This window comes from Alosa sapidissima, chromosome 22 (genome assembly GCF_018492685.1).
Source record: "Alosa sapidissima isolate fAloSap1 chromosome 22, fAloSap1.pri, whole genome shotgun sequence".
Lineage (NCBI taxonomy): Eukaryota > Metazoa > Chordata > Actinopteri > Clupeiformes > Clupeidae > Alosa > Alosa sapidissima.
The window spans coordinates 21,252,007-21,275,790 of NC_055978.1; the positions used below are offsets into that span (position 1 = coordinate 21,252,007).

Genomic DNA, 23,784 nt, shown 5'->3' on the forward strand with positions numbered 1-23,784 from the left:
TCACCAAACCAGTTCTGAAGGAGGTGAGAGTGTGGCCGGAGGGGGCCGTCTCAACTTCAGGACTGCTTTGAAACAACAGACTGGGATATTTTCAAAACAGCTGCCACCCACAACAACCACATTGACATTGAGGAATACACAGACACTGTGACCTCCTACATCACCAAATGCATCGATGATGTTACAGAAATAAAACACATCACCACTCGGGCCAACCAGAAGCCATGGCTGACCGGAGACGTCCACAGACTGCTGAGGGCCAGAGACAAAGCCTTCAGAGCTGGAGATGTAGCTGGCCTAAGAACAGCGAGGGCAGGGCATACAGGCCATCACTGACTACAAGCCTGCGCCACGGAGCTGTGAGAACAACACCTCTCTGCTAAATGACCTGAACAGTTTTTTCGCCCGTTTTGAAGCACAAAATGACACTCACCCACAGAAAACCCCACCTCCCCCCCCCACGACCAACCCCTGTACCTGTCCTCTGCCAGCGTGAAGAGGACACTAGCCACCATTAACCCACGCAAAGCAGCAGGCCCAGACAACATACCAGGCCGAGTGTTGAAGGACTGTGCAGAAGAGCTGAAGGATGTTTTTACAGACATTTTCAACACCTCTCTGGAGCAAGCAGTCATCCCATCACTTTTAAAAGCTGCCACCATCATACCTGTGCCAAAGAAATCATCACCATCATGCTTCAATGACTACCGTCCTGTAGCACTCACGCCCATAATCATGAAGTGCTTCGAACGGCTAGTCATGTCACACATCAAAGCCACCCTACCCCCCACCCTGGACCCCTTCCTGTTTGCATACCGAGTCAAACGATCTACGGAGGATGCAATCTGCTCTGCCCTCCATCCAGCCCTCACCCACTTGGACAATAAAGACTCATATGTGAGAATGCTGTTCATAGACTTCAGTTCAGCATTCAATACCATAATACCACAACAACTCCTCAGCAAACTGGACAAGCTAGGATTCAGCACCTCCCTCTGCAACTGGCTGCTGGACTTCCTGTTGCAGAGACCACAAGCAGTACGTGTCGGGAACAACACCTCAAGTACTCTGACCCGGAGCACTGGGGCCCCACAAGGCTGTGTGCTCAGCCCCCTGCTCTTCACACTGCTAACACATGACTGTACAACCATTAACAGCTCCAACCATCTGGTGAAGTTTGCGGACGACACAACACTGGTGGGCCTCATCACTAAGGGCGATGAGGCTCACTACAGAGAAGAAGTAGACCTGCTGGCTAAATGGTGCAAAGACAACAACCTCCTGCTGAATGTCAGCAAAACCACAAACAACTGCCACCACTGTCCATCGACGGAGATGCTGTGGAGAGGGTGAGCAGCACAAAATTCCTGGGGTTGCACATCAGCGACGACCTCTCCTGGACCACCAACACCGCATCACTGGCGAAGAAAGCCCAGCAGCGCCTCTACTTCTTGCGCAAATTGAAGAAGGCAAGTGCCACGCCTCCCGTCATGACCACATTCTACAGAGGGACCATCGAGAGCATCGTGTCCAGCTGCATCACAGTGTGGGGCGGAAGCTGCACAGATCAGAACAGGAAGACCCTCCAGCACATTGTTAACACAGCTAAGAGGATCATTGGAGCACCACTCCCCTCCCTGCAGGACATTTACACCACCCGCCTCACCCGCAAAGCACTAATGATTGTCAAGGACACAACCCACCCTGCACACGAACTGTTCAGCCTCCTGCCCTCTGGAAAGAGGTACAGGAGCCTCCGCTCCCGCACCACCAGACTTGCAAGTAGCTTCATCCACCAAGCAATCAGGATGCTGAACACTCTACCCACTCTCCCATCACTGACAGCCCCCCCACCCAGGATCCTGTCTACCCTAACCCTCATCTGCTCCAAGCAAGCCTGATTGAAACAAATGTAATTCAAATATTCTATATATCTGGTGTGTTCACATAAGATTTTTCTTTTTTTAATTGATTATTATCATGCTTGTTAAGAGGGAGTGTTGAAAATGATTAAATGTCTCATGCAATAATGACTGTTTTTCAGTGTCCCAGGGAGACACACCTGCAGAGTAGGAGAGTTGATACTCTGCTGATTTGAGCATGTAAATGATGCCATTCTGCATTATGGCCCACAGGGGGCAGCAGCTGCTGCAGAAGGAGAAGATGCTGAAGGAGGAGGTGGAGGAGATGAAGATGACTCTGAGCTCGTCTGAGGAGAGTCGAGCTCAGGCTTCCGCCCGGAGCAAACAGATGGTGAGGGAGACATTCAAGGCCCTAGACACTAGACAGATGATGATATCGTCATCATCACCATCATAATGATGTAGTACAATAAAATGCACATTGAATGGCACCTGGGGTTACTTCACAAAACCACAGATGTATTATGATCAGATTTATTCTGAATTGTGGTATTTGCTTGGACCATGGTAACTTCAGTTCTTGGAGTATAGCTCTGCTAGCCAATCGAGTGATGGGCAGACAGACAGAATAGATCCCATGTGATTGTGATAATGAGGTGTTTACATCGTCGTGGTAACTGGCTGATTGGCAGATCCCGATGTTCCCTGGCGCAAAGTGAACCGATAGATTACTGAAAAAGCTTGTTAGTTCCCACTTCCCAATTATTTTTTATCAGGGCTGGCAATGTTGCTAAAGCTGACTCACTGTTAGCTTGCAGGCACAGAACGACTTGCATATGGAACAGATGACCAGCTTGAGAGGGGACAGAATTTTAAACTAGAGGGGGGAACACTACATTCCTGTCAGAGCAGATGTCATATGAAAACAGAGGAGCAACCACGGATAGACACTTCATGTTCCTGTTAAAAATATCACAGTGTTGCTGTTCAGTCTGTCACTTATGGAAATATGAATAATCATCTGAAGCATACTAATGAATGTAAAAATAAACTCAATATGACGAACATTTGAGGTGAGGTTATGTTCTTTTGAAGGTGAGGCTCTATATGAGGTTCTTAAACCCCTGATTTTGCTCTTTTTGCCCTCAGGAGCGGGAGAATCAGGGTCTCATTTCAAAGATCTCTGCTCTTCAAGAAGAGGTACAGCTTTTACCGTGCTCTGCTAACCATCATCCACCTTCTCTCATTAACCCAGTCTGTAGCAATATATGTCCTTCTCCTAACTGATCCCCAGGTCAACCGCAATGACATGCTTACACAAATGAATGTTTATATAATGTAGGTACTTTTTATTGATGTGCTTTATGTATATAATTCAACACCACACAGAGAGAGTGATCAGCTCCACTGTGCTGCTGAAAAAAGATGCCGACCACGTTGAGTTATTATGAATGAGGATGAAGGCGTTATATTCACTATGTGATGTCAGCCTGCAGATATTCCTCTCATTGCTATATCCCATCTCTCTCCCATTCTTATTGTGGTTCTTCTCCATCTTCAACCATTTCCTGTTTCATTCTTTGTCTTCGCATTCATAACCACAAACCACGGCTGGGGTCTTTTCACCAGAACATCAAAGTCACCATGGAGATGGATGTCCTTCAGAAGAAGATGGGAGACCTGTGTGATCTCAATGCTGACCTTCAGGTTTGTCACCTAGCCATTCCTTAAGCAAACCGCCTCTTGTAGTCCATTTTTCAATCTATCCATGAATACACTGATCAGCTCGATCTTACACTCTCTCTTACGTCTCTTTCTTTCTTTCTTTCTCTCTCTCTCTCTCTCTCTCTCTCAGATTCAGATCCATTCATTTGATGCTGTTCTGAGGGAAAAGGATTCTGTTATATGTCAGGTCAGTCCATTTAATATTGAGGTCTTGTTTGTCTGTTTACTTTGGATGATTATGGGGTGCTGCCTCAACACAATTTGTTAATGTTAAGATTTACTACTTCTTTTAAATAATTTTTTTTCATTTTCAATATGACGATATGAGCTTGTCAGAATCACTCATCTTTGTGTTCTGTAGAAAAACAGGCATTTAGAAGATCTCAAGGCAGTTATAGTGGAGTACTCTTCTGTTACTGAGGTAAGACACTTTTAATGTTGACTGCAGACTTTTGAGGAAGAAGAAGATTCATGTTTTTAGACACTCTGTAGAGGTCCTGTTGTTGATGCGTGTGTGTGTGTTAGATTTTGAGGGCAGACAAGACAAAGCTGGAGAATCAGATGCAGATGATGCAGCCAGATATAACCTCGTGAGTATGGAACAGTCACACACAGATGAATGTTGTGAACACACAAACGTTATTGTGACTATGAATGCCCTTGTTTAAACTTGTTCAAAGTGAAAATGATTTCAGTGCACGCAAACACACCCACACCCCCCCCCCCCCCCCACACACACACACACACACACAGAGCAAGCACAGCACACACAATTGAACTTATATTGGTGTTCTCTGGCAGTGCGGGTCTGTCTCTGTCGGTGGCGTACCGGCTCAACCAGACCAGTCTGGGCTCCCTGCAGACTGAACTAGCCCTGGCACAGAACCCTCTGGAGGTAAGCTCCGCTTCTCCCACGCACACATTACACCAGGCATGGTGTGTCTGTGCCTGTGCCTGTGTGGGTGTGTGTGAGTGTGTGTGTGAGGTGTGTGAGTGTGTGTGTATGTATAGGGTCCAGCAACAGGAGAATCAAAAGCAGCAGCTAAAGGATGAACTGGACCAGCTGAAAACCACTGTGTGTGTACACGTGCACAGATTGATAGCAAGAGAGACAAATGTGTGTGTGTGTGTGTGTGTGTGTGTGTGTGGCGAGAGACGTCGTATGTGTGTGGAGAGTGTGATAATATTTTTAGAAACCGAGAGGGCCCTTACACTCTCACGTACGCTTCCTGTGTTTGCTCGTGTAAACTGACTTGCTATTTTTTATATCAGGTGTTCACAAGTTCAAGTTTATCTATGTAACACATTATCAGACACAGGGGTCGCTCAATATACTTTACATTTTACCCTTTCAGCAGGGCAAAGATAGGATAAAACATTTTTTTTTAAAGTTGTCTTCACTGTGTTTTTGTATACATGTTCTCTTATTAACGTGTGTGTGTTCCTCCAGGGTGTGGAGCGCTTCTCCACCTCCATGTGTATGGCCTCTCCGCTGGACGAGACCCTGGACAGAGAGGTGCTATTGCTCATGCAGGGCCCCACACCGGAGCAGCAGTCCCTGGAGTTCAAAAGCCTCATCCGCAGACTGGTAACACTCGCCTCTGAGAGAGAGAGAAAGAGAGAGAGAGAAAGAGAGAGAGAGAGAGAGAGAGAGAGACTAGTTTTTAACGGATGTCAGAGATCAGAGCATACGGTAGCCAGAATAAAGTGTGAGCGGAGGAAGCTGTGGCCCAAGCGGCAGCATGTCATACCACATAAAGTACTAGTGCCAGGTTCCAGTCCGACCTGCGTCCATTTCTCAATCCCACACCCCATTTCTCTCCCATTCATTTCCTGTCTACGCTCCACTGTCCTGTCAATAAAGGCTGTTACATTGTTTTTCTTTTTTATAGGTGCGAGTTTGGAATTTGTAGGGTTAGCTTTTTTATTCTCTGACAGAAAAGCACTGGCATGGCACTGGGGAGTGCTCCACTCCCGCACTTCATCAAAACAGTTCTCCCACACTGCTTTGTTTGTTGTTGATTTGGACGACATATCTCCACCTCCGTTGTACATTTAACAAGCACAGTCAGTGCACTCATCCAAACTCTTGTTTATAATGGGGGGGAATGAAATATATGAAGCATGTATGAGCCCAATGAGAACAATGAGAAGGAGAAATAATGAGGATGCAGTGAGATGCGGACAGGGAACCAGAGGAGGACATGCTAAGAAGGAGCATGGGAAACCGAAGTCATGCGTAATAGCCTACTGTGTGAAGGAGAACAGCATAGACTAGCGTAGGGGTGCTTTGGCCCAACTGGCTACAGCATCCATACCACCTTGTGCCCACGTGTCCATGGACACCCGAGTTGGAGTCTGACTCCGGTTATTTCCCGATCCCACCCAGTCTCTCTCTCCCAGTGGCTTGCTGTCACTCTTCACGGTCCTCTATTTAAAGGCGACGTTCCATTCTATTCTATGAGTTTAAAGCAAGGGAAATCTCTGTGCCTGAAACCAGATCAGAAATGTTCGAAGCTTTTAAATATAATTATTTATTTACATTTTTAAATGTCCTGGTGAACGTCTGAGCCCTCTATTTTTATTCTTTTTTTGAAAGTATACATTTTTGGGCTTTTGCCTTTTAAATAGAATGGAATGTCAGCTTGGGTGAAGAGTATGAAGAGACAGCCGAGCAGGACTCGGATAGGTTGTAGTAATTAAGTTCCTTGATCTTGCTTTGTAATCCTGTGTTTTGGTTTGTGTTGGGGGTTTTTTGTGTCATAGAGGAAAGAGTTCCAGGAAGACCGCTACACTGTTCTATCAGCATTGAGGAACCATCCAGCTGCTCATGATGAACAGGAGATTTCCACCAATCAGAAACTTCAGGTGAGACGGTGGCTGGGCCTTGGATGACCACCTTTATGTCTGGGAATTCACATACTTTTGTTTTAATATGTCCTCTGAATATAAATGTTGGAGGACCGGTATTCTAGAATCCAATTACAAAAATAATTGTGTGTGTGTGTAATTACTTGTGAGTGAATAAGTGTCTGTGTGTGTAATAAGTGACTTGTGTGTATATGTGTGGGCAGGTGGAATGTTTACTAGTGCTGGCACCATTAGCGGCTAATGCAGAGGAGTTGTTTGTTTTGTGATTAGGGCCACTTGTGCGGTTAGTTTATCATCATGTTGAAGATTACATAAGATGGCCGCGCTGCTCACATCTCTCGGGATCCCTCTACCTACTTTATTATATAACCCCTCCTCTAGTGCCTCTAGCCTCTACCCACCACCCGCCTACCCCCATTTCCTCTGCTCTCTCAGGCAGAGAGGAACACTCAGTCTGTGCTGCCGAGCGTGAAGATGTGAATGTGTGTGTCTGTGTCTCTCTCTCACACACACACACACACACACACACACACACACACACACACAGACACATACTCCCCTACACATACGAACTTGCATGCACACACTATTGCATAGAAACACTTGCACTCACAAGCGCCCCCCCCCCCCCCCCCCCCCCCAACACACACAGTCATGTACAAAAAAATAACGTGACACACACACACAAAATCAGTCCCTTCTGACCCTCCCCTCGAGCTGTATTGTTGCATATTTGTTACTGTCCTGTGTTGTGCTCTGTTATAGAGCACATAGCATGTGGTCTGCTAGTTCAGCTCAGGGGTAAACGGCTTTTTTTTTTTAAACCGTTTTATTGTTTTATTATTCTCTCTCTCTTTCTTTCTTTCTCTCTTTTCTCTCTTGTCTTTCTTTCTCTCTTGTCTCTTTCTTTCTTTCTTTCTTTCTTTCTTTCTTGAGCCGTAGAAGTAAATAGAATTGTGCTTAATGATCCCCCCCCCCTTCCCCTCTGTATGCAGGTTGAGTGTGAGCGGCGTCGGCAGGACTGGGCCCAGGTTCTGGAGCAGCTGCAGCAGTACACAGACTCCCTGGAGAAGGAGCTGCTGAAGATGGCCAGCAACATGCGCCGCTCGCGCACCGAGATCCTGCACCTGTCCGTCAGGTGAGCAGCCCTCCCCCTGTAGTCCCAACCTGGACCAATCTGGATCTGCTGTGGGACTGTGTGTGTCAATTTCAATTTAATAGCACTTATAGAGCGGCAAAACATTACACATGTCTCATGGCGCTTTACGGAGTGTTAAACAATGTGTGTGTGCATGAGATTGATAATATCTCTCTTTCCTACATGCCAAAAGGTCATGGAGGACATTTGTTCCATTATATTTGTAACCCTATAGTCAGTTACTTTGTTTCTGCCATCTATTTTGCCTTCTGTTTCTCCCATCTCTCTCTTTCTTTCTTCAGTTCTCTTTCCCATAATACTCTCCTGTTCAACTGCACTCTGCCTTGAGTGCATGAGCAGTACAGATGTAGAACTAGCCGTGGATCTGTTGAGGAGAATTTAATCTTCACAGAAAGCGAAAGGTCACGTTATTGCCTCCGTGTCCTTGGCAACCACCGCTGTCGGCTTTAGCTCTAACTGACTGACCGAGCACTGATGGACTCAAATGAGCCTCGCGTCTCAGAATGATTGACACTTGTGGGGGAGGAGCCATCTAAGAACCGCCCCCCTCCCGCTTAACCGGAGGAGGTTATGGCTGGACCTTATGCTCTACCCATCCACCTCACATCAACTCCATTTTTGGCTCCAGACTGAAGATATTTGTCTTGCTTTTTCTTTTTTCTAAACAAGATCTAGAATCTAGATTGGATGGGGGTGGGCGGTGGTCAGGGGGTGTTTTGCGGAGTGTATGGAGGGGGCTGGATAAAAAGTGAGTCGTGCAGGATTTCGGACGCTGTTATCAGTCGGAGGTGTGGGAACGGACCAGGCCGTTCGCTGGGCTAGCAGCCGCTACTGTGACAGCCCTGTGGGTTTCTGGGAGAAGCGAAGGCCTTGGACAGAAGTTGGGGGGGGCCATGGGACACTGTATGGGCCTGCGGATTGGGTATAATACGTCTGCCTTCTAGATGCCAGTGCGCATTGTCATATCGGATGAACAGTTCTCATCATTTGAGTTCAAGGCAGTTAGGAGTACTGGGCTGGGTGTAGGAAATGTTGAATTAATGGAAGTTACTGTGTCAATGTTCTGTAAAGTGATGGGATACTGATGCTCTTCCTTCTGTGTGTGTGTGTGTAGGGTCCAGGAACAGGAGAATCAGAAACAGCAGCTAAAGGATGAGCTGGACCAGCAGAAAACCCCGCCGGACAGCAGAGAGGCCAGCTGCCAAACACCTGATGTACCACAGGTAGGGGGAGGCCGTGTGTGTGTGTGTGTGTGTGTGTCAGTCAGTACACATCTCAGAAGCTGCAGATATCGACTTCATGGTAGATGTGTGTTTAGCAGAGGTCATCACCACCATTAAGGGCTATGCTGTTGGCATGTGAACCAGGTGCGTCATTGGTTTATTTTAGTGCAGAATCACTGACACACTGTTTTAGTGGAGTGGAGTACATTTCCACACAGACATGAGAGCGCTGCTTTCACAGAGATACCACAGAGCTATGGGAGTTTAGCTGCCCACTCATAACGCCCAAGTGCTTTCTTTCTCTCTCTCTCTCTGTATCTGTTTCTCTCTCTCCCTCCCTCCCCACTGTAGTGTTCCAGCTACTGTATGTTTTTCTCATCTGTCGCTGTCGATCAAAACACACTTTTAGCTTTACTCAGTGCTGCCCCAGTGTTGATCAGCTCCACTGTGGATTTACTTACTCCTCTGTACCAGAGTTAATATGGAGTGTGTGTGTTCAGGTTGAAGAGGACCCGGACGCTCCATCGTTAGAGTGGGAAGAGGAATACGTGATTCCCGAGTCGCCGCCGCCGCCATCGTCTAACGCCCAGAACGGTTCCCCGCTCAGTGGAAGCAAGGAGTCGTCCGGCCCGAGGGACGACGAAGGAGACGCTAAACGGCCCGAGGAGTCGAGGTCAGGAGGCGGTGAGGAAGAAGAGGAGGAGGAGGAGGAGGAGGAGAAACAGAACGGCAGCGAGAGGGGCGAGGAAGGGCAGCTGGACTCGGGCGTGGAGGAGGAGGAGACGCCGCAGGGCGAACTCGCCCGCTCACGGAGTGACATTCCGGAAGCCTCGGAGGACGGTCCCCACATCGAAACCACAGGTCAGTTTGCGAGGGCAAAGAAGGAGCGGGGAACCTTCTCCGGCCAGACGGCAGTAGAGCCCATTTAGTCAGGTCCTGTTTGCTGACTCTAATGGGGTAGCTGTTCCTACTTGGGCACAGTCTGCTAATCTTCACGCACAGGCACACACTCTGTCTTTTGAGAGTGTGTGTTATGTGTGTGCGAGTCTGTCTTTGTGCTCATGCCTGAGTGGTCCTTTTAGAGTGTGTGCGTGCGTGTGTGTGTGTGTGTGTGTGTGTCCTCGCTCGCTGTAAAGACTACCTGTGATGGATATCAGGCACAATCAGAAGACATTAGAGACCATTCTGTGGGAATTTGAGCATTGATGTGGATGTAGGCCTATGGGGGGGGTGATCACTAATCCTCTAGTTCTGTCAATGTTTGACCATGTGTCTCAATGTGCTCCTTTTGACCGTGAGCCTCTGTGTGCGTGTGCCTGAGAGAGTGTGTGTGGTTTGGGTGTGGAAGGATGGAGCAGCGGTTGCGTTCACTCTGTCAGTCTCTCCCCCGACTCGAGTGGATTAGCATCTCCGCCTTAATCCCCTAGTGGTCACAGGGCAGCCAGCCATCCACGGCAGCTTAAGAGCCTGGCTGCTCTGACAGTAGCCAGGGCAGAGTGGACCCCGTTGGACCCTGGCCTTCTATGGCTGTCCCCCGGGTCTCCTCAGGAGCCCTACCTTCTTTGGCCAGGCCTCGCTGATTCAGACCCTGGTGTGTGTGTGTGTGTGTGCGTGTGCGTGTGTGTGTGTACAGCAACACACTTGGAAACAATTAGTCACACAGACATGGTTTCTGAGACACACACACACACACACATTTAGAACCAGAGACATATACGATCACTCACAAATTGTTAGAAGTGTATAACCACACACAGACACAAACACACACAAATCCAATCCAACCATGTCTGACTGCTTCTCTCAGACCCCTGGCATGTCCTACTGTAATCTGGGCTGCCATTCACCCGTCTCTACCCTAACTCCACACACACACAGACACACACACACACTCACCCTCCAATCCTTCCTGTGTCTGCATGACTGAGAGCCAAGCACTAGAGAGGGAGAGGGAAAGAGAGAGATGTCATAATTAGACATGGCACATCCTGGTGCTTGTTTTTGTATAAATTACTGCAAGTATTTTTATGCTGTATAAATGATGATGAAAAGCCTTGATGTAAAAAGTGTGAGTGAATCTTAAAAGGGATGTGTTTGCTATGAATGGGTAAACGTTTGATCAAATGTGTTTGTCTCCGTTTCAGAAACCCCACAGCCACAGACTGAAGCTGTAACAGAATCCAGTGGACAACAGGTAGATTATGCTTTCCATTTGTAGCTGCTCTAGTATTTTGCCCATTATAAGAAAATGGATTGGACATGGATTAAGCCTAGCCCTAGACTAAAAAGAAAACTTCAGGACTAGACTTAATCCATGTAGTAGGAAACTAATCAGTAATGTGTAAAGGATCTAGTTAGACTGCTTGGATGTGCCAGATTCTCTGTGAAGCCCAGTTTGTAACTTGTTCACTGGAAGTGATGGAAGTGTGGTAGACAATATCCTGAAAACATTAGATCTATTAGAGCTGTCTTAAAGCCTTTGAAACTGAATGTGTAAGGTAAGCTGTGAAGACTAGTTTTTAACGCTGTGATAAAAGTTCAGCCGTTTCAGTTCAGTCATGAACTTTTCACCATGAACTCAAAAAAGACCATCTGTTTTGAGGAATGAAGAGTCCGGCCACTTCCTATTGTCATCGTCCCTCGTTCACATTCCGTGTGCATAGTCAGGCCATTGTTCTCTCGCTCATCAGTGTGATTTTGGCTAAGGGTCATTGGCCGACGCCGGTCACATGGTTGACCGTTACCATGATGATCCTTTTGAAGATGGGGATGCTCCTTCCTGGTGTGTGCGTGTGTGGCAAACAGGAAATGGTGGTGTGTTGGTCAGCTATGGCAGAGAGATCCTAGCTAATAAGGAAACATATTTTGGACATTTGATCCCTGAGCAGCCACCATGGACTAAAAATAGCCTTTCAGGAACAACGTAGTTCACACCTGAAAAAGAACACACTTGGAAGAGCTGAGTAGACAAGTAGAGTCCACTGCTCAGTGACCCGGAGAGGACTGTCCATGTTGGTATCTACATTGATTTGCCGGTCAAATATACCCACATACCTTTAGCTGATTTGATCGATTCTAATGAAGAGTGAATTAATATAAACAAAAATAAAATCACATTTGACTAAGGTTGTTTTTGCTCCCATGTGGCCCACAGGAAGAGCCAACTTCCCAGAATGCACTGGGCCCGAGGACGCCCACAAGCAGACTGTGTGTGCTGAGCAACGAGATCCTGCTCCTCTTCCTCCCACACACACTTCAGCAGCTGGTGAGGATGGACTCTGTGCGTTTTACACACGCAGTAATCTTTTTTTTTTTTTTTCTATTCCTCCATCTCTTCTTCTATGCTACAATGTCCATCTCTCTCTCTCTCTCTCTCTCTCTCTCTCTCTCTCTCTCTCTCTCTCTCTCTCTCTCTCTCTCTCTCTCTCTCTCTCTCTCTCCTCTCTCTCTCTCTCTCTCTCTCTCTCTCTCTCTCTCTCTCTCTGCGTTCTTGGACATACTTGTTCAACACTGTTTTTCTGCCTTTTTTCTCAGACCCTGTGCCCTCTGAAACCAGCAAGGCCAACCCAGTGCTGGAGTCCCTCCCTTCAGAAGCTTCCCCTGGACAAGAGGAGATGGTATCTCCCAGCAACACACCTGCTGAGCTGGGTGAAACCATTTCTCCATCTCCCAGGTGAGGTCTTAGGTTTGTTTTTGCTTTTATTTAAGGCTTTACAGTGTTTTTGCTTTACTGTAATATATGACGCGTGCATATTAGTAGTGAAGGATAGCAGCACTTAATTTGGGTAATGGAAGGACATTTGGTTTTTTTGTTTTGCCTTTAAGCCACATTTGCCTTTCAAAGCAGTGTGGGGGATGGCTCGATTAGTGTGTGCCTATGGAGAGGTGTTTTGCATGGTGACCAGAGCACCTGCGAGAGGGTTTAGACGCGCGCGCACACACACACACACACACACACACACACACACACACACACACACACACACACACACACACACACACATATACGTAGGCACACACGCACACACAAGCTCACACTCACATAGTGTATTGCCCTCTTGTCATCTTGCTCTTCTTTCTCGTACACACACACACAACTCCACTGTCACAACGCATGAGCCCAGCTGCTTCCTGCTCCGTTGAGAGAGAGAGACGAGAGAAGGAGAAAAGGAGAGAGAGAGAGAGAAAAAGTATCACCACACTCACTTATTTCTGTCTTCCTGTCGTCCCGTGGTCAGGTGTGCGGAGGCCGCGTCGGGTGAGAGCACCACAGGAGAGGAGGGGGCCAGTACCATGAGCCTCAACGACTCTCAGGTCAGTTTCAGAGGAAGCTCTCTCTCTCTCTCTCTCTCTCTCTCTCTCTCTCTCTCTCTCTCTTAGCAATTCATCTTTTTTCATTCTACTTCCCCTTCCTTTTTTTTTTCCTCCCTCTAATTTCCCAGCCGCACACTGTCTCTCTCTCTCTCTCTCTCTCTCTCTCTCTCTCTCTCTCTCTCTCCGCTCTCTCTCTCTCTCGCTCTCTCTCTCTGCTCTCTCACTCTCGTTTTGCCCTTATATGCATGTTCTCTCATTAACTGTGCGAGTTGGGTGTGAGGAGCAGAAGTATGTGTGTGTGGTGTTTCTAGCCACTCATCTCCAAATGGACAGCAGCAGGGTCCTTTCCAGGGTAAAGCAGACAGTGTTTTTGTTTGAGTTGGAACGGGGCTCTTATTGACTGTCTAGTTGATGTAGCTTTAAAGGGGCTGGGATTGCTTGAGGACATGAGGTATGCTAGACTGCATGCGTGTGTGTTTATGCGCGCACGCACGCAAATGTGCAATTTGTGTGCGTGTGTGTGTTTTGTTTGTTGTGTGTGTGTATGATAAACTTTTCCAAGTCCTTGCATCTGTGTAAAACCTACTCTTTGTGTGTGCAGATCCCTGCCTTCGTTTTTTTAGGTCTGTTGTTTCATTGATGACTTTTTAATGCTTTCAATCGTCCACTGCATCTCTCTGCTGTCACCCATCTCTAGTGCGTGTGTGTGTGTGTGTGTGTCTGTGTGTCTGTGTCTGTCTGGATCATTATGTTGTATTGAGGATATTCCTATTTCGTTTTTAGTTAGAGTCTGAGATGCAATAGGTTTAACCCTAATGACATGATGAGGGTTGTTGCACTCTGTTGTTGCACTCTGTTTCGTACATATCTTTTTGTGTCCCATTTTCACACAAATAAGAAAGACACACAGCAAAACACAGGAAGACCATAAAGAGCATAACATACTTTGCTCCTCTTGTCTTAAAATTAATTGTGTAGTCCATCCTGTAGCTCAACAGCAGCCTCTTAGAAACACTACTGTGGTGTCAGGATCATGCATAGCCATGCCTACCTTGGGTCTGGGCTCTGTGCGTGTGTGTGTGTGTTTGTGTATCAGTCTCTGTGTATGCGTGGGGATATGTGTTTGTTGGTGTGTGTGTATCAGTCTCTGTGTATGGGTGGGGATATGTGATGAATATTGTGATCTTTTTTAGGTACCCTGCCATCCCTGTCAGATTGGTTTGTGTGTGTTATGAAAATGGTCTACTGACCAAATGAAAGGAGAATTTTAAGAGGACAAACGTTACCCTCAACACAGAATTGATTTTAAACAAAGAGCTTTTTAGAGATGTCTTCTTCATCTAGCTCTAAACATTGTTTATATGTCATGAAAGACCTCATCAATCTTTTGTACACAACAAAAAAATTCTAGATTGTGCTTGCAAACCTCTCTCTCTCTCTCCTCTCTCTCATCTCTCTCTCTCTCTCTCTCTCTCTCTCTCGTGCACATTCTCTATTCTATCCCTTTCAGCCACAGGGCTCTTGATAGCCCAGATGTTATGTAATGAATTAGCATTTTATTGCCTGCGTTAGTTAAAAGGACTTGCTCACTGTTTCAGTTCAGTTCACATGGAATGCCAGGAGACAGGTTTGTGTGTGTGTGTGGCTGCCCAAGAGAATTTCAGGTAGGGTACACAACGTGGGCGTGGGCATATGTAAATTTGATGTAAAAAAAAAAAATCTTTGTTTCTCGTGTGTGTGGTAGTGGCAAAAGCTTGGCTTGTTGGCTTGGAGTTCACTTTGTCTTTGTCTCCTGCAGAAGCTGCCTCACCAGCCTCCAGACTCCACTGGTGCACTGGAGAGGTAAGCCACCATCTCTGCCTGCTGCCTGCAAGAACCCGCCACCTTTTCAATTCATTTGAATGTTTTCTTGGTGTGATTGTAGCTCCTAGACAGGTAGACTTTACAATGCAAAATTACACAGAAAGCCTAAGTGTGTGTGCAAGTGTTGGCAAAGCCTAAGTGTGTGTGTGCGCGTGTGTGTGCGTGCGTGTGTGTGTGCGTGTGAAGTGTTGGCAAAGCCTAAGTGTGTGTGTGTGCGCGTGTGTGTGCGTGCGTGTGTGTGTGCGTGTGTGTTTGCGTGCGTGTGTGTTTGCGTGCGTGTGTGTTTGCGTGCGTGTGTGTTTGCGTGTGTGTGTGTGTGTGTGTTTGCATAGTCACAGGACCAGCCTGCTCCCTGTAGCAGAGGAGGAGGAGGACTGCAGTAGATTCTGCCACAGAAACTGTCACCATGGCAGGTGAGTTTAAGGAAAGCATGTCGGCCATGATTATTGGCTTTCTCCCATATATGCCCCGCCCCTTTCCTACTCACCTTTGCTCATCTGTCCCTTCCCTCCCATAGGCACTAAGACTGAATCCTCAGACATCACCACGGCAACCAGCGGTGTAAACAACACCCCTGCTGACTCCTCCGACAAGGCTAAGGATGACTCCCAGGTCACCAGTGACCCTGGCGCTCCAGACGGTAGCAAACCGGATGCAACTGCAGGACCGTCTCCTCCAGGGGGCGACAGAGACTCCCCACTTAACAAGCAAAAGATGGCCCTGGTGAGTAGCACTGCACTACTTAGGCCAGGAGGGGGCAGGCTTTTGGTGACCATCAGTCAGTTAGCATCTGCTCTGTTGGTGCCAAGAGCTTGGTTTCCCACGCGCTGGTTTCAGTCGTTACGACTGACAGAACGTCTTTTCTGCACTTCCTGGGTTGAACTAGCCCACATCTGTAATACTGCAGCTCTAGTCACGGAGTCATCAGCCTCATCATCATTGCATGACGCATGTGATATACTCGTAAACTGAATGTACATATATTAAGGATTGCGGTTTGTAGGTGAATCATAAAGACTAAACTTCTTTCATACTAGACTAGACTTTTTTTCAAGAGTTGAAAAAAAATGGATGATGTTTCTAAAATCATTGAGTAATCGTGTTAAATCATTGTGATCTTAATATTGATGAAAATAATCGTGATTATGATTTTTGCCATAATCGAGCAACTGTAGTGGCCAGAAATCATCATATCATTTGATCGATGGATGATTAAAATGGTATTGCTTAAACCATTGCTAATATCTCAGAGGAGGGTTGAAAATATTTCTATAAAGGTATAGAGACATTCTGAAATTTTTCTGTAGTTTATTAGCATTCACTGTTAATGTGGTTTTGCTCTAATTTCTCAGGACACACACTCTGTAAACTCTGAGTGTGCTGTGCGACTCCTGCCACATGGAGGTGGTGATTTTTATAGATATGCTTCCTCTATGACTCTAAAGTGCCATTAAAAAAATGTGGTCGGTCTGGCCTTCCCGGTGGAGAAGTGTGTGTGTTTTGTTTTTTTTTTTTTGTTTTTTTTCTGTGCTGTGGAACAGCTCTATTAGTGACTCGTGGCGGAAGGGTGAGCGAGAGAGCGAGAAAAAGAGTGTGTGTGTAGGTGTGTTAACAGGTGGGAAGGAGTTATTCGCTAACTGTAGAGACAGAGCTGTGAATCCATTGAGTGTTGAACAAGTCTGAAGAAGACAATGAACAAGTCAGAGCAGGGCAATGATGCAGATTCTGTTGTCCTGCTTCAGGAGAAGGAACAGAGTACAGAGGCCCCCGAGGGACAAAAAGTGCAGGAAGACAGTGAGGTGTCTGCTGCAACGGAGAAGGAAGGTAGGACTGCTCACTTGAGAGCTCTCTCTCTCTCTCTCCTGTATGTTTCTGTTGTCCCCCTCTCTCACCCTTCCTCTCTTTTTCCAGGTGAGACCTCAGTTGTGTCTGAAGATGCCAGTGATCGTGAGGACAGGAGAAACAGGTAGGCACATGGCAGACTGGCTATATAATAAAGATAAAGCCCTTGCATTATTTTCCTGGTGATGCATTACACACACATCACAGTTATTATCTACAGATGATTAGATGTTTACTTGGTAGGAATGTCACTCCATGATGTAAAAGCTGAACATGAATGTGTGTGTGTTTGTTTGTGTGTTATTGTTTTAGCTGGAGCCTGTCTGCCAGTGAAAAGGAAATTGAGGTGAGTCATGGTGTTGTATTTCTCCACCAGAGCGTTCTTCCATTGGGTTCATGATAATAGGTGCACAAACGGCATACTCGGCTCACCAAGGAGATACTTTTAAGACTTCACAGAAAATAAAAGGTTCAAAAGTTGCCTTGGCCCACTTTAGGTTAGCTATGTCTATGGACACAGCAGAGCAATAACCATAGCTAGTGTTTCAGTTTCCTGGTCCTGATTTGAATGTAACCTTTTTTCTTCTAACTTGGTCACACTTCTTCTTCTTCTGCCTGACAACATGTCTAAAGAAAAATCCTCATGCATCTATGTGAATATAGATGCATATGTGTGTGTGTGTGTGTGTGTGTGTCACCTGTAAATATCCTGCTTCCTCCATCCTGTCAGGCGGAGTTCCACCGCCTGTCTCTGGGCTTCAAGTGTGACATGTTCACGCTGGACAAGAGGCTGCGGCTAGAAGAGCGCTCCCGCGACCTGGCCGAGGACAACGTCCGACGCGAGGTGTCCAGCTGCCAGGGATTACTGCAGGTGAGAGGGAGGGGGGAGGGACCGAGAGGGGTGGAAGAGGTGTGTGTGAGAGCCATAGGTTGTGTCGCATGTCGTTTGTTGTGGTCATTGTCAGAATCTTTCATATCGCAATAGGGGCCGGTGATTGTTTTGCATAGCTCTGTGCGCAATTGACTTGGGAGGCAGTGCTAAATGAAGAAAGGGAGTAGAGTAAAAGATGGAGACAAACCTACTGCAAGTAGGAGAGGCAGACAGAAGAGTATAGAGGTGGATAGGGGGAGGTGAGCGCAAGATTGCTATGCTTATGAACAATTATAATGATTGTATAGTTGTTGTTTTGAGTATGCACTTATACAAATAGAGCAACTGAACTCAAATTATCTGGGGGAGAGAGAGGCAGGTAATATCCAACTGTTGACCAACACTGGAGGAGAAAAGTGGACAGATTGAAGACTGAGATAAAGGGAGGGAATTGTCCAAATTGTCCTATCTAATGTGTTAGAGATACGGGGGTGTCTAGTCCAAAATGTCCTACCTAATGTGGAAGAGATACAGGGGTATCTTGTTGGGAGAGAAAGTGGGAGTTGCTGTAACAGACTGCATGCCTTGATGATTATTATTTTTATTTTTTTTTATTTTGTAAATCTATAATGGTACTACTCACTATTTCCTTGGCGTGATATGAAGGTGTGTGTGTGTGTGCTCAAGTGGACTGTATATTGTTCTCAGAGAACAATATACAGTCCACTTGAGCACACACACATTGTTCTAATGTGTCTATGTCTAGGCCCTGTTCTTTGTCTGTAGATGATATTGATACAACAAAGTATGTGTGTGTGGACGTGTGTGTCTTGAAGTGAAGTAATGTGTTTATTGATCTTGTCAACACTGAGCCATCAATCTCCTTTTGAAAGGATGACATTGGTGTGTGTGTGTGTGTGTGTGTGTGTGTGTGTGTGCGTGCTAACTGTTGTGCTGTACTCTTCCCCAGGCCCTGATCCCTCTCTGTGAGGATGACGGTCAGTCCATGGAGATCATTCATCGGCTGCAGAAGAACCTGGAGATCCTCATCCAGTCCATGGTCAGGGTTTCCAGCCGCTCAGAGATGCTGGGCGCCATCCACCAGGTCTGGGTCACTGTGTGTGTGTGTGTGTGTAAGTGTGTAAGAGAGTGAGAAAGACATAGATACTGTGTAAAGACCTGTAAGAGACACATACTGTGTGTGTGTGAGAGACAGAGAGGTGTTTGTGTGTGCCTGCCAGTCTACCCTAAAGATGCCCATTGCTGTGCCCCCCTGCAGGAGAGCCGTATTGGTAAGGCCGTGGAGGTGATGATCCAGCACGTAGAGAACCTGCGGCGCACCTACACCAAGGAGCACGCCGAGCTGCTGGAGCTCCGAGAGACCGTCACACACAGCGAGCGCTCCTTCGGCTCCCACGCCATGGACAGAGGTAACCAGGAACCTCACCTCTGTCCCCGCCTCCTGATCAAACCGTGTATTTGTCCAGCTGGGCTCTGTAGAGCGTCTTCAGATGACATGACATTCTCATGTCATGGCGCTATGTAGAATAGATCAAACTAAATTGAATTGAAGTGACTTGGGACAAAAGCATCTGCTATATAACTAAACATAAACATGACATTCAGAGGTAGCTCCAGCCCTGCATCCTTACAAAACTCTATATCTGCACAACAGAACAGTGTGAGTCACTTTGGATGAAAGTAACTGCTATGTGACTAAATATAAATGTAGTTATCATGGTCTACAACTCCAGCACAGCTAGTAAAGCATGGTGCTAACACCACCAGGCTCATGCGATCGATACCCAGGGACCACACTGATATTCATGTACAGTATATCCACCCTGGTTGCTTTGGATAATGGCCGCTGCCAAATTGCCATGAAGTTATAGTGGCTGGGTAATTTAAACTGGTATTTTTAGCCTTTGTGTGGGATCAACAGTTTCACATTTAAGTGTCCTCCCCTGGTTTGCCCAATCATGTGGACTGCCTTGGAAATAATAACCACATCCATATAACTGCTCATCAGCTGTAGTGAACATGACCATTGGAGACTGTGGATTAAAGCTGTGTGTGAATGATCATCTTTAAAATATATTTTCGTTATTTAGAGATAATAACATATAAAACCATTAACTGTGATCTGTAGTTGTGATGAACATTAAGTCTGTTGCCTCTGTCTCAACGTTTTTAAGTTGGCAAAACTCACACTTAAGCTACAAATAAAAAATCTGTATTCTGGATGTGTAATGTTTGGACATGAACAACTATGCCACTAGGATCCTAACTACTATAATGCTGTTGCATCATATGAAATATTTATACTGCAAGTTGTTGTTGTCCATCTTGTTTTCAGCTGATGACTTTAGGAATAAGAAGCAGTCTGGTTCACAGTACTATAAGGTAAGTTCCATGAACTGTAGGTGAAGATCATAACAAGGTTACAGATTAATTTCTTTACTGTTTACTCTAAACCATTGCAGACTATTATTCCTGCTGGGATTCATTTCAGATTAAACCTACACCATAAGTGTGTGATTCTCTAGTCCCGGCTTATAAAAACACTAGTATGGACTTTGTTTAAATAGCCTTAAATGGAAATGGCCCATCCAGTGACTTAGTGCCAATTCTAATCAGTTGGTGGTAATTTGACACCAACCATATACAGTGTGTGTGATTGATGGAGAGCTGTATATTTAGCTGTTATGAAACTCTCTCCATATCTTACCCAACATGCAGCAGTCCTCCTCACGACGGGTCAGCATCGCAGTGATCCCACGCAGTGGAGACCTGGTGAGACTAACCCTCAGCACAGAGTCGTGCTACACACACACAGTTACTGGACGTCCATTCATCACACACGTACAATTACCCATCGCTTTTTATTGACCCCTATGCACATACCCATGCTCCACGCAGTAACAGATTCACTTATACCTCACTTCCTGTGCCCTTTCAGTAGTCTGTAATGATGATGAATGAGGTGTGTCAACCCAGCAAAAAATAGAAATAGAAAATTAGCATATTTTGGGAACACATTGTCAATATTTTACGTTCAAAACACAACTCACTGGTGGCATTTCGATAAGTCACTCCTGACACTCTTAAAAATATGCCAGAGAAGAGCTTCATTAGGAATTATTTTGGTTTTTCATAAACCTTTCTTCTGTTGGAACTGGTGGACAGTTGCAGGGGACAATCTTTTCAAAGAGTTTTCAGAACTATTGCTTATTTTTTGTAGAGTTTATAGACCACGGACATAAAAAAAAAAAAAATCCACGTCTTGTCTTTCACCCTTATATGCTGTAGTATTTATATACTGTATTTTAAAGTACTACTGTTAAGTGTCGCTGTATTCAGGTCCAGTCTTTAAGGTTCAGGTGCTGGGCTCTATAAAGCAGGGTTGTGCAAAATTCCAGAATTGAATTGAAACTGGCTCTTAAATTCCAATTAAATTCTTGAATTTCACTTGCATTTCAATTGAGGTAGCAAACAGGAAGCAGAATTACAATTAGAATTTTGCACAACCCTGCTGTAAAGCTCCTGTTTGTGTAATGCATTTTGAATTATATGTATGAACTATTCTATGTGGCATTACCTTACCTTGACTTGCCCTGATCTGCTGAATAATACCTTCACCTGTCCCTGTAACCTTCTATTTACAGTCCAAATCCCCAGACTCTGGAGACATGGAAACTGACAGACTATCCAGGAGACCCCCCTGGTATGTATCAAACTTAATACACATGCAACCCTCTCATCTGCAGTCCACATGCAATTATATGCATGCTGAGGTCAACTACATGTAATCATTATGCCCCTTTAGGTCAGCATTTGTGTGCCATCCCATGCACTTTGAGGTTATGTAAAGTGTACAAAATGACCTGTGAGGCCTGATCCATTTGTTTTGCATTTTCTATAACCTGGATTGAGACAAATTGCATTTGCATGGCCGAGCCTAGCCGTGTCCATAATGCAAAGTCGGGGGGGAAACAGGAGTACAGGAGCCTGTGAGGCTCAAAATTGCATAATGATGTGATGTGATCTGATGTGATGTGACCTGACGTGGTTTGCAGGAAAGGAGGCAGCGGTCAGCGCCCGCCACTGAAGCGCTTCGTTAGTTCTGGGGCATGGCCCGACAGTGAAGGTTCTAGAAACTGTCTGGACGACTATCCGCATGTGAATCGGTAAGGTGTGGCCAGCCCTGTATCAACACGAGCCATCAACAACTGCTTCTATTATAAAGGGAGGTGGCATAACCTGGCACTGGCAGCCTCACTTTTGGGAACCAGTGTGTTTCCTCCTCGAGGTGACCGTAACCAGTGATGCACTAAATTTGATCAGATAAGTAGATATCACTGCATGCCTTCAGGTTGTCCATCTTGTATTTCGGCAGGTGACTCAACATTCAATTTAACCAGCATGCTTTGCAATTGGGTGGAGGGGTGAAAAAATACAACGGTGTATCACTGGTTACTTTATACATAAAGCAGAGCTGCCATTTTGCCATTTGTCAAACTGGTCTGTGATCAGCTGTAGCTGACATATGCCATACAGCCCTGATTGGAGGTGGCGCAGGTGGGGCGCTGAGGCAGGTCTGGGGTCAGTGACGTGTGGCTATTTGTGACTGACAGGTTTGGCTACGACACAGACTCGCACTCAGAGGAGGAGCGGCGAGAGGAACCGGTGGTGGAGAGGAGGAAGTCCAGCCTCACGGAGCTGGGCAACAAGCTCACCTCCCTCATTATGCCCCTCAAGATGTTAGTGAGAACACACTCGACGCCGATCCAACTCGCCTCGCTCTCGTGCTTGCTTGAGATGCTTCATGTGCGCTGTGTGTGTGTGTGTGTGTGTGGGAGAGGTGAAAGAAAGGTTGAAGTCCAGCCTTGTGGAGTTGAAATGCTTTCATGCTGCTGAAATGCTATGAGTGGGTGTGTTATAAGCGTGTGTGCACTACAATATGTGCATATGGGTGTGAGAAAATGGCTCATCACTTACAAGATAGGGTTTAGTGGGGGGAGACTGGGAGAATATTAGGGAAATAGGTAACTGCTCCAAAGGTGTGTGTGTGTGTGTGTGAGAATGAGTGAGAGGTGGAAAGAAAACGCAAACTGCTTCTTTCACAATCGGTGGCGTTCGTCGCTTGCCACTGTCTGCAGCTCTTTTGACATGCACAGGGGACACCTCCCATCACAAGCCCCCTGCAGTGCAGAGAGCAGTGCTGCTGGTGTCAGATCTTCATAATAACATCTACATGATCTCTGGGTTTCCATCACTTTCTGGACACGTCGACCATTACTGTTGATTCTCCAATTTGCCCCGAGGCCTTGCTTTTTGCCGTCGTTCTGAACATCTCGTTCTGAGCCGCATTTTCAGGGCCATTTAAATGTGCACTAGACCTTTGGAAATATGTGGACAACTGTGCTACACCTCAGTAACCTTCATTAGTTGTTTACAAAACTTGCAGTAACCCACTATGCACTGTAAAACTTCTGGAATAAGACCCTCTCTTTTACGATACACATTGGTTTCCAAACTAAGGTCATCTGGAATATAACGTTTTTAAATTGTGTAAAAAATAAATCTTATTATATGAGGTGGGTTGAATATGCTACTTAGGTTCTGAGTGCACTTTTAAATTATATCAGTAAATGATGGCTCATAAACACTTCCTTAACATTAATCCTCTACTTTTTCTTCCAAAGGTTTAACGGTGCAGAACGTCCGCAGTCATCTTGTGTGTATGTACTTCTGTCGAACTTCTCAGCTAATCTTCCCCATAACCTGCCTACAAACGTGCTATGTCCAGTGCAGCTATTCTTCTTGGTACAACATGGCCTATCTTCCTTCCATCCATCATGATTAGACCTCTGGAGATGGCTCTCCTCTTGTCTCATCTTTGAGCTTTTGCTTCTGAAGTGATGAACGCCTCCATCAACCAGATCTGTCGCTATTTTGGGTTTAGTCCTATCTTAATAGTCAAGTCGTTGTCTTGCCGCTTGCTTCTGAACTGCCGAGCTGTCATATGTACTCCACATCCAACTCCTCAAATAT

The 23,784-nt window shown here is 46.0% G+C and overlaps 2 protein-coding genes across 3 annotated transcripts in view; one reads left to right on the top strand and one right to left on the bottom strand.

Annotated features, from left to right (window-relative positions):
- Positions 1 to 23,784, top strand: part of LOC121696811 (lymphoid-restricted membrane protein) — a 32,284-nt gene that overhangs the window by 6,978 nt on the left and 1,522 nt on the right. Inside the window, exons 8-38 of the mRNA XM_042077859.1 lie at positions 2,136 to 2,253; positions 3,012 to 3,062; positions 3,492 to 3,569; positions 3,718 to 3,774; positions 3,949 to 4,008; positions 4,113 to 4,177; positions 4,389 to 4,482; positions 5,038 to 5,175; positions 6,354 to 6,455; positions 7,454 to 7,596; positions 8,732 to 8,840; positions 9,341 to 9,701; positions 10,985 to 11,034; positions 11,995 to 12,105; positions 12,375 to 12,513; positions 12,685 to 12,688; positions 13,079 to 13,154; positions 14,953 to 14,983; positions 15,535 to 15,740; positions 16,760 to 16,841; positions 16,929 to 16,983; positions 17,172 to 17,205; positions 17,590 to 17,730; positions 18,701 to 18,835; positions 19,010 to 19,160; positions 20,087 to 20,133; positions 20,470 to 20,523; positions 21,396 to 21,454; positions 21,807 to 21,917; positions 22,365 to 22,490; positions 23,436 to 23,471. Of these exons, the coding sequence (XP_041933793.1) occupies positions 2,136 to 2,253; positions 3,012 to 3,062; positions 3,492 to 3,569; positions 3,718 to 3,774; positions 3,949 to 4,008; positions 4,113 to 4,177; positions 4,389 to 4,482; positions 5,038 to 5,175; positions 6,354 to 6,455; positions 7,454 to 7,596; positions 8,732 to 8,840; positions 9,341 to 9,701; positions 10,985 to 11,034; positions 11,995 to 12,105; positions 12,375 to 12,513; positions 12,685 to 12,688; positions 13,079 to 13,154; positions 14,953 to 14,983; positions 15,535 to 15,740; positions 16,760 to 16,841; positions 16,929 to 16,983; positions 17,172 to 17,205; positions 17,590 to 17,730; positions 18,701 to 18,835; positions 19,010 to 19,160; positions 20,087 to 20,133; positions 20,470 to 20,523; positions 21,396 to 21,454; positions 21,807 to 21,917; positions 22,365 to 22,490; positions 23,436 to 23,471 (3,024 nt within the window). The remainder of the gene's footprint in view (positions 1 to 2,135; positions 2,254 to 3,011; positions 3,063 to 3,491; positions 3,570 to 3,717; positions 3,775 to 3,948; positions 4,009 to 4,112; positions 4,178 to 4,388; positions 4,483 to 5,037; positions 5,176 to 6,353; positions 6,456 to 7,453; positions 7,597 to 8,731; positions 8,841 to 9,340; positions 9,702 to 10,984; positions 11,035 to 11,994; positions 12,106 to 12,374; positions 12,514 to 12,684; positions 12,689 to 13,078; positions 13,155 to 14,952; positions 14,984 to 15,534; positions 15,741 to 16,759; positions 16,842 to 16,928; positions 16,984 to 17,171; positions 17,206 to 17,589; positions 17,731 to 18,700; positions 18,836 to 19,009; positions 19,161 to 20,086; positions 20,134 to 20,469; positions 20,524 to 21,395; positions 21,455 to 21,806; positions 21,918 to 22,364; positions 22,491 to 23,435; positions 23,472 to 23,784) is intronic.
- dnai7 (dynein axonemal intermediate chain 7) overlaps positions 7,595 to 23,784 on the bottom strand; it is a 36,012-nt gene continuing 19,822 nt past the window's right edge. The window contains exons 16-17 of one of the 2 annotated variants that reach the window (XM_042078559.1): positions 18,847 to 18,865; positions 7,595 to 7,606 (exon numbers count right to left, since the gene is read on the bottom strand). The gene's annotated coding sequence lies outside the window, so the exon portion shown is untranslated. Of the gene's footprint in view, positions 7,607 to 18,832; positions 18,866 to 23,784 lie in introns of those variants that run through there. The other variant, XM_042078560.1, reaches the window with a different exon arrangement.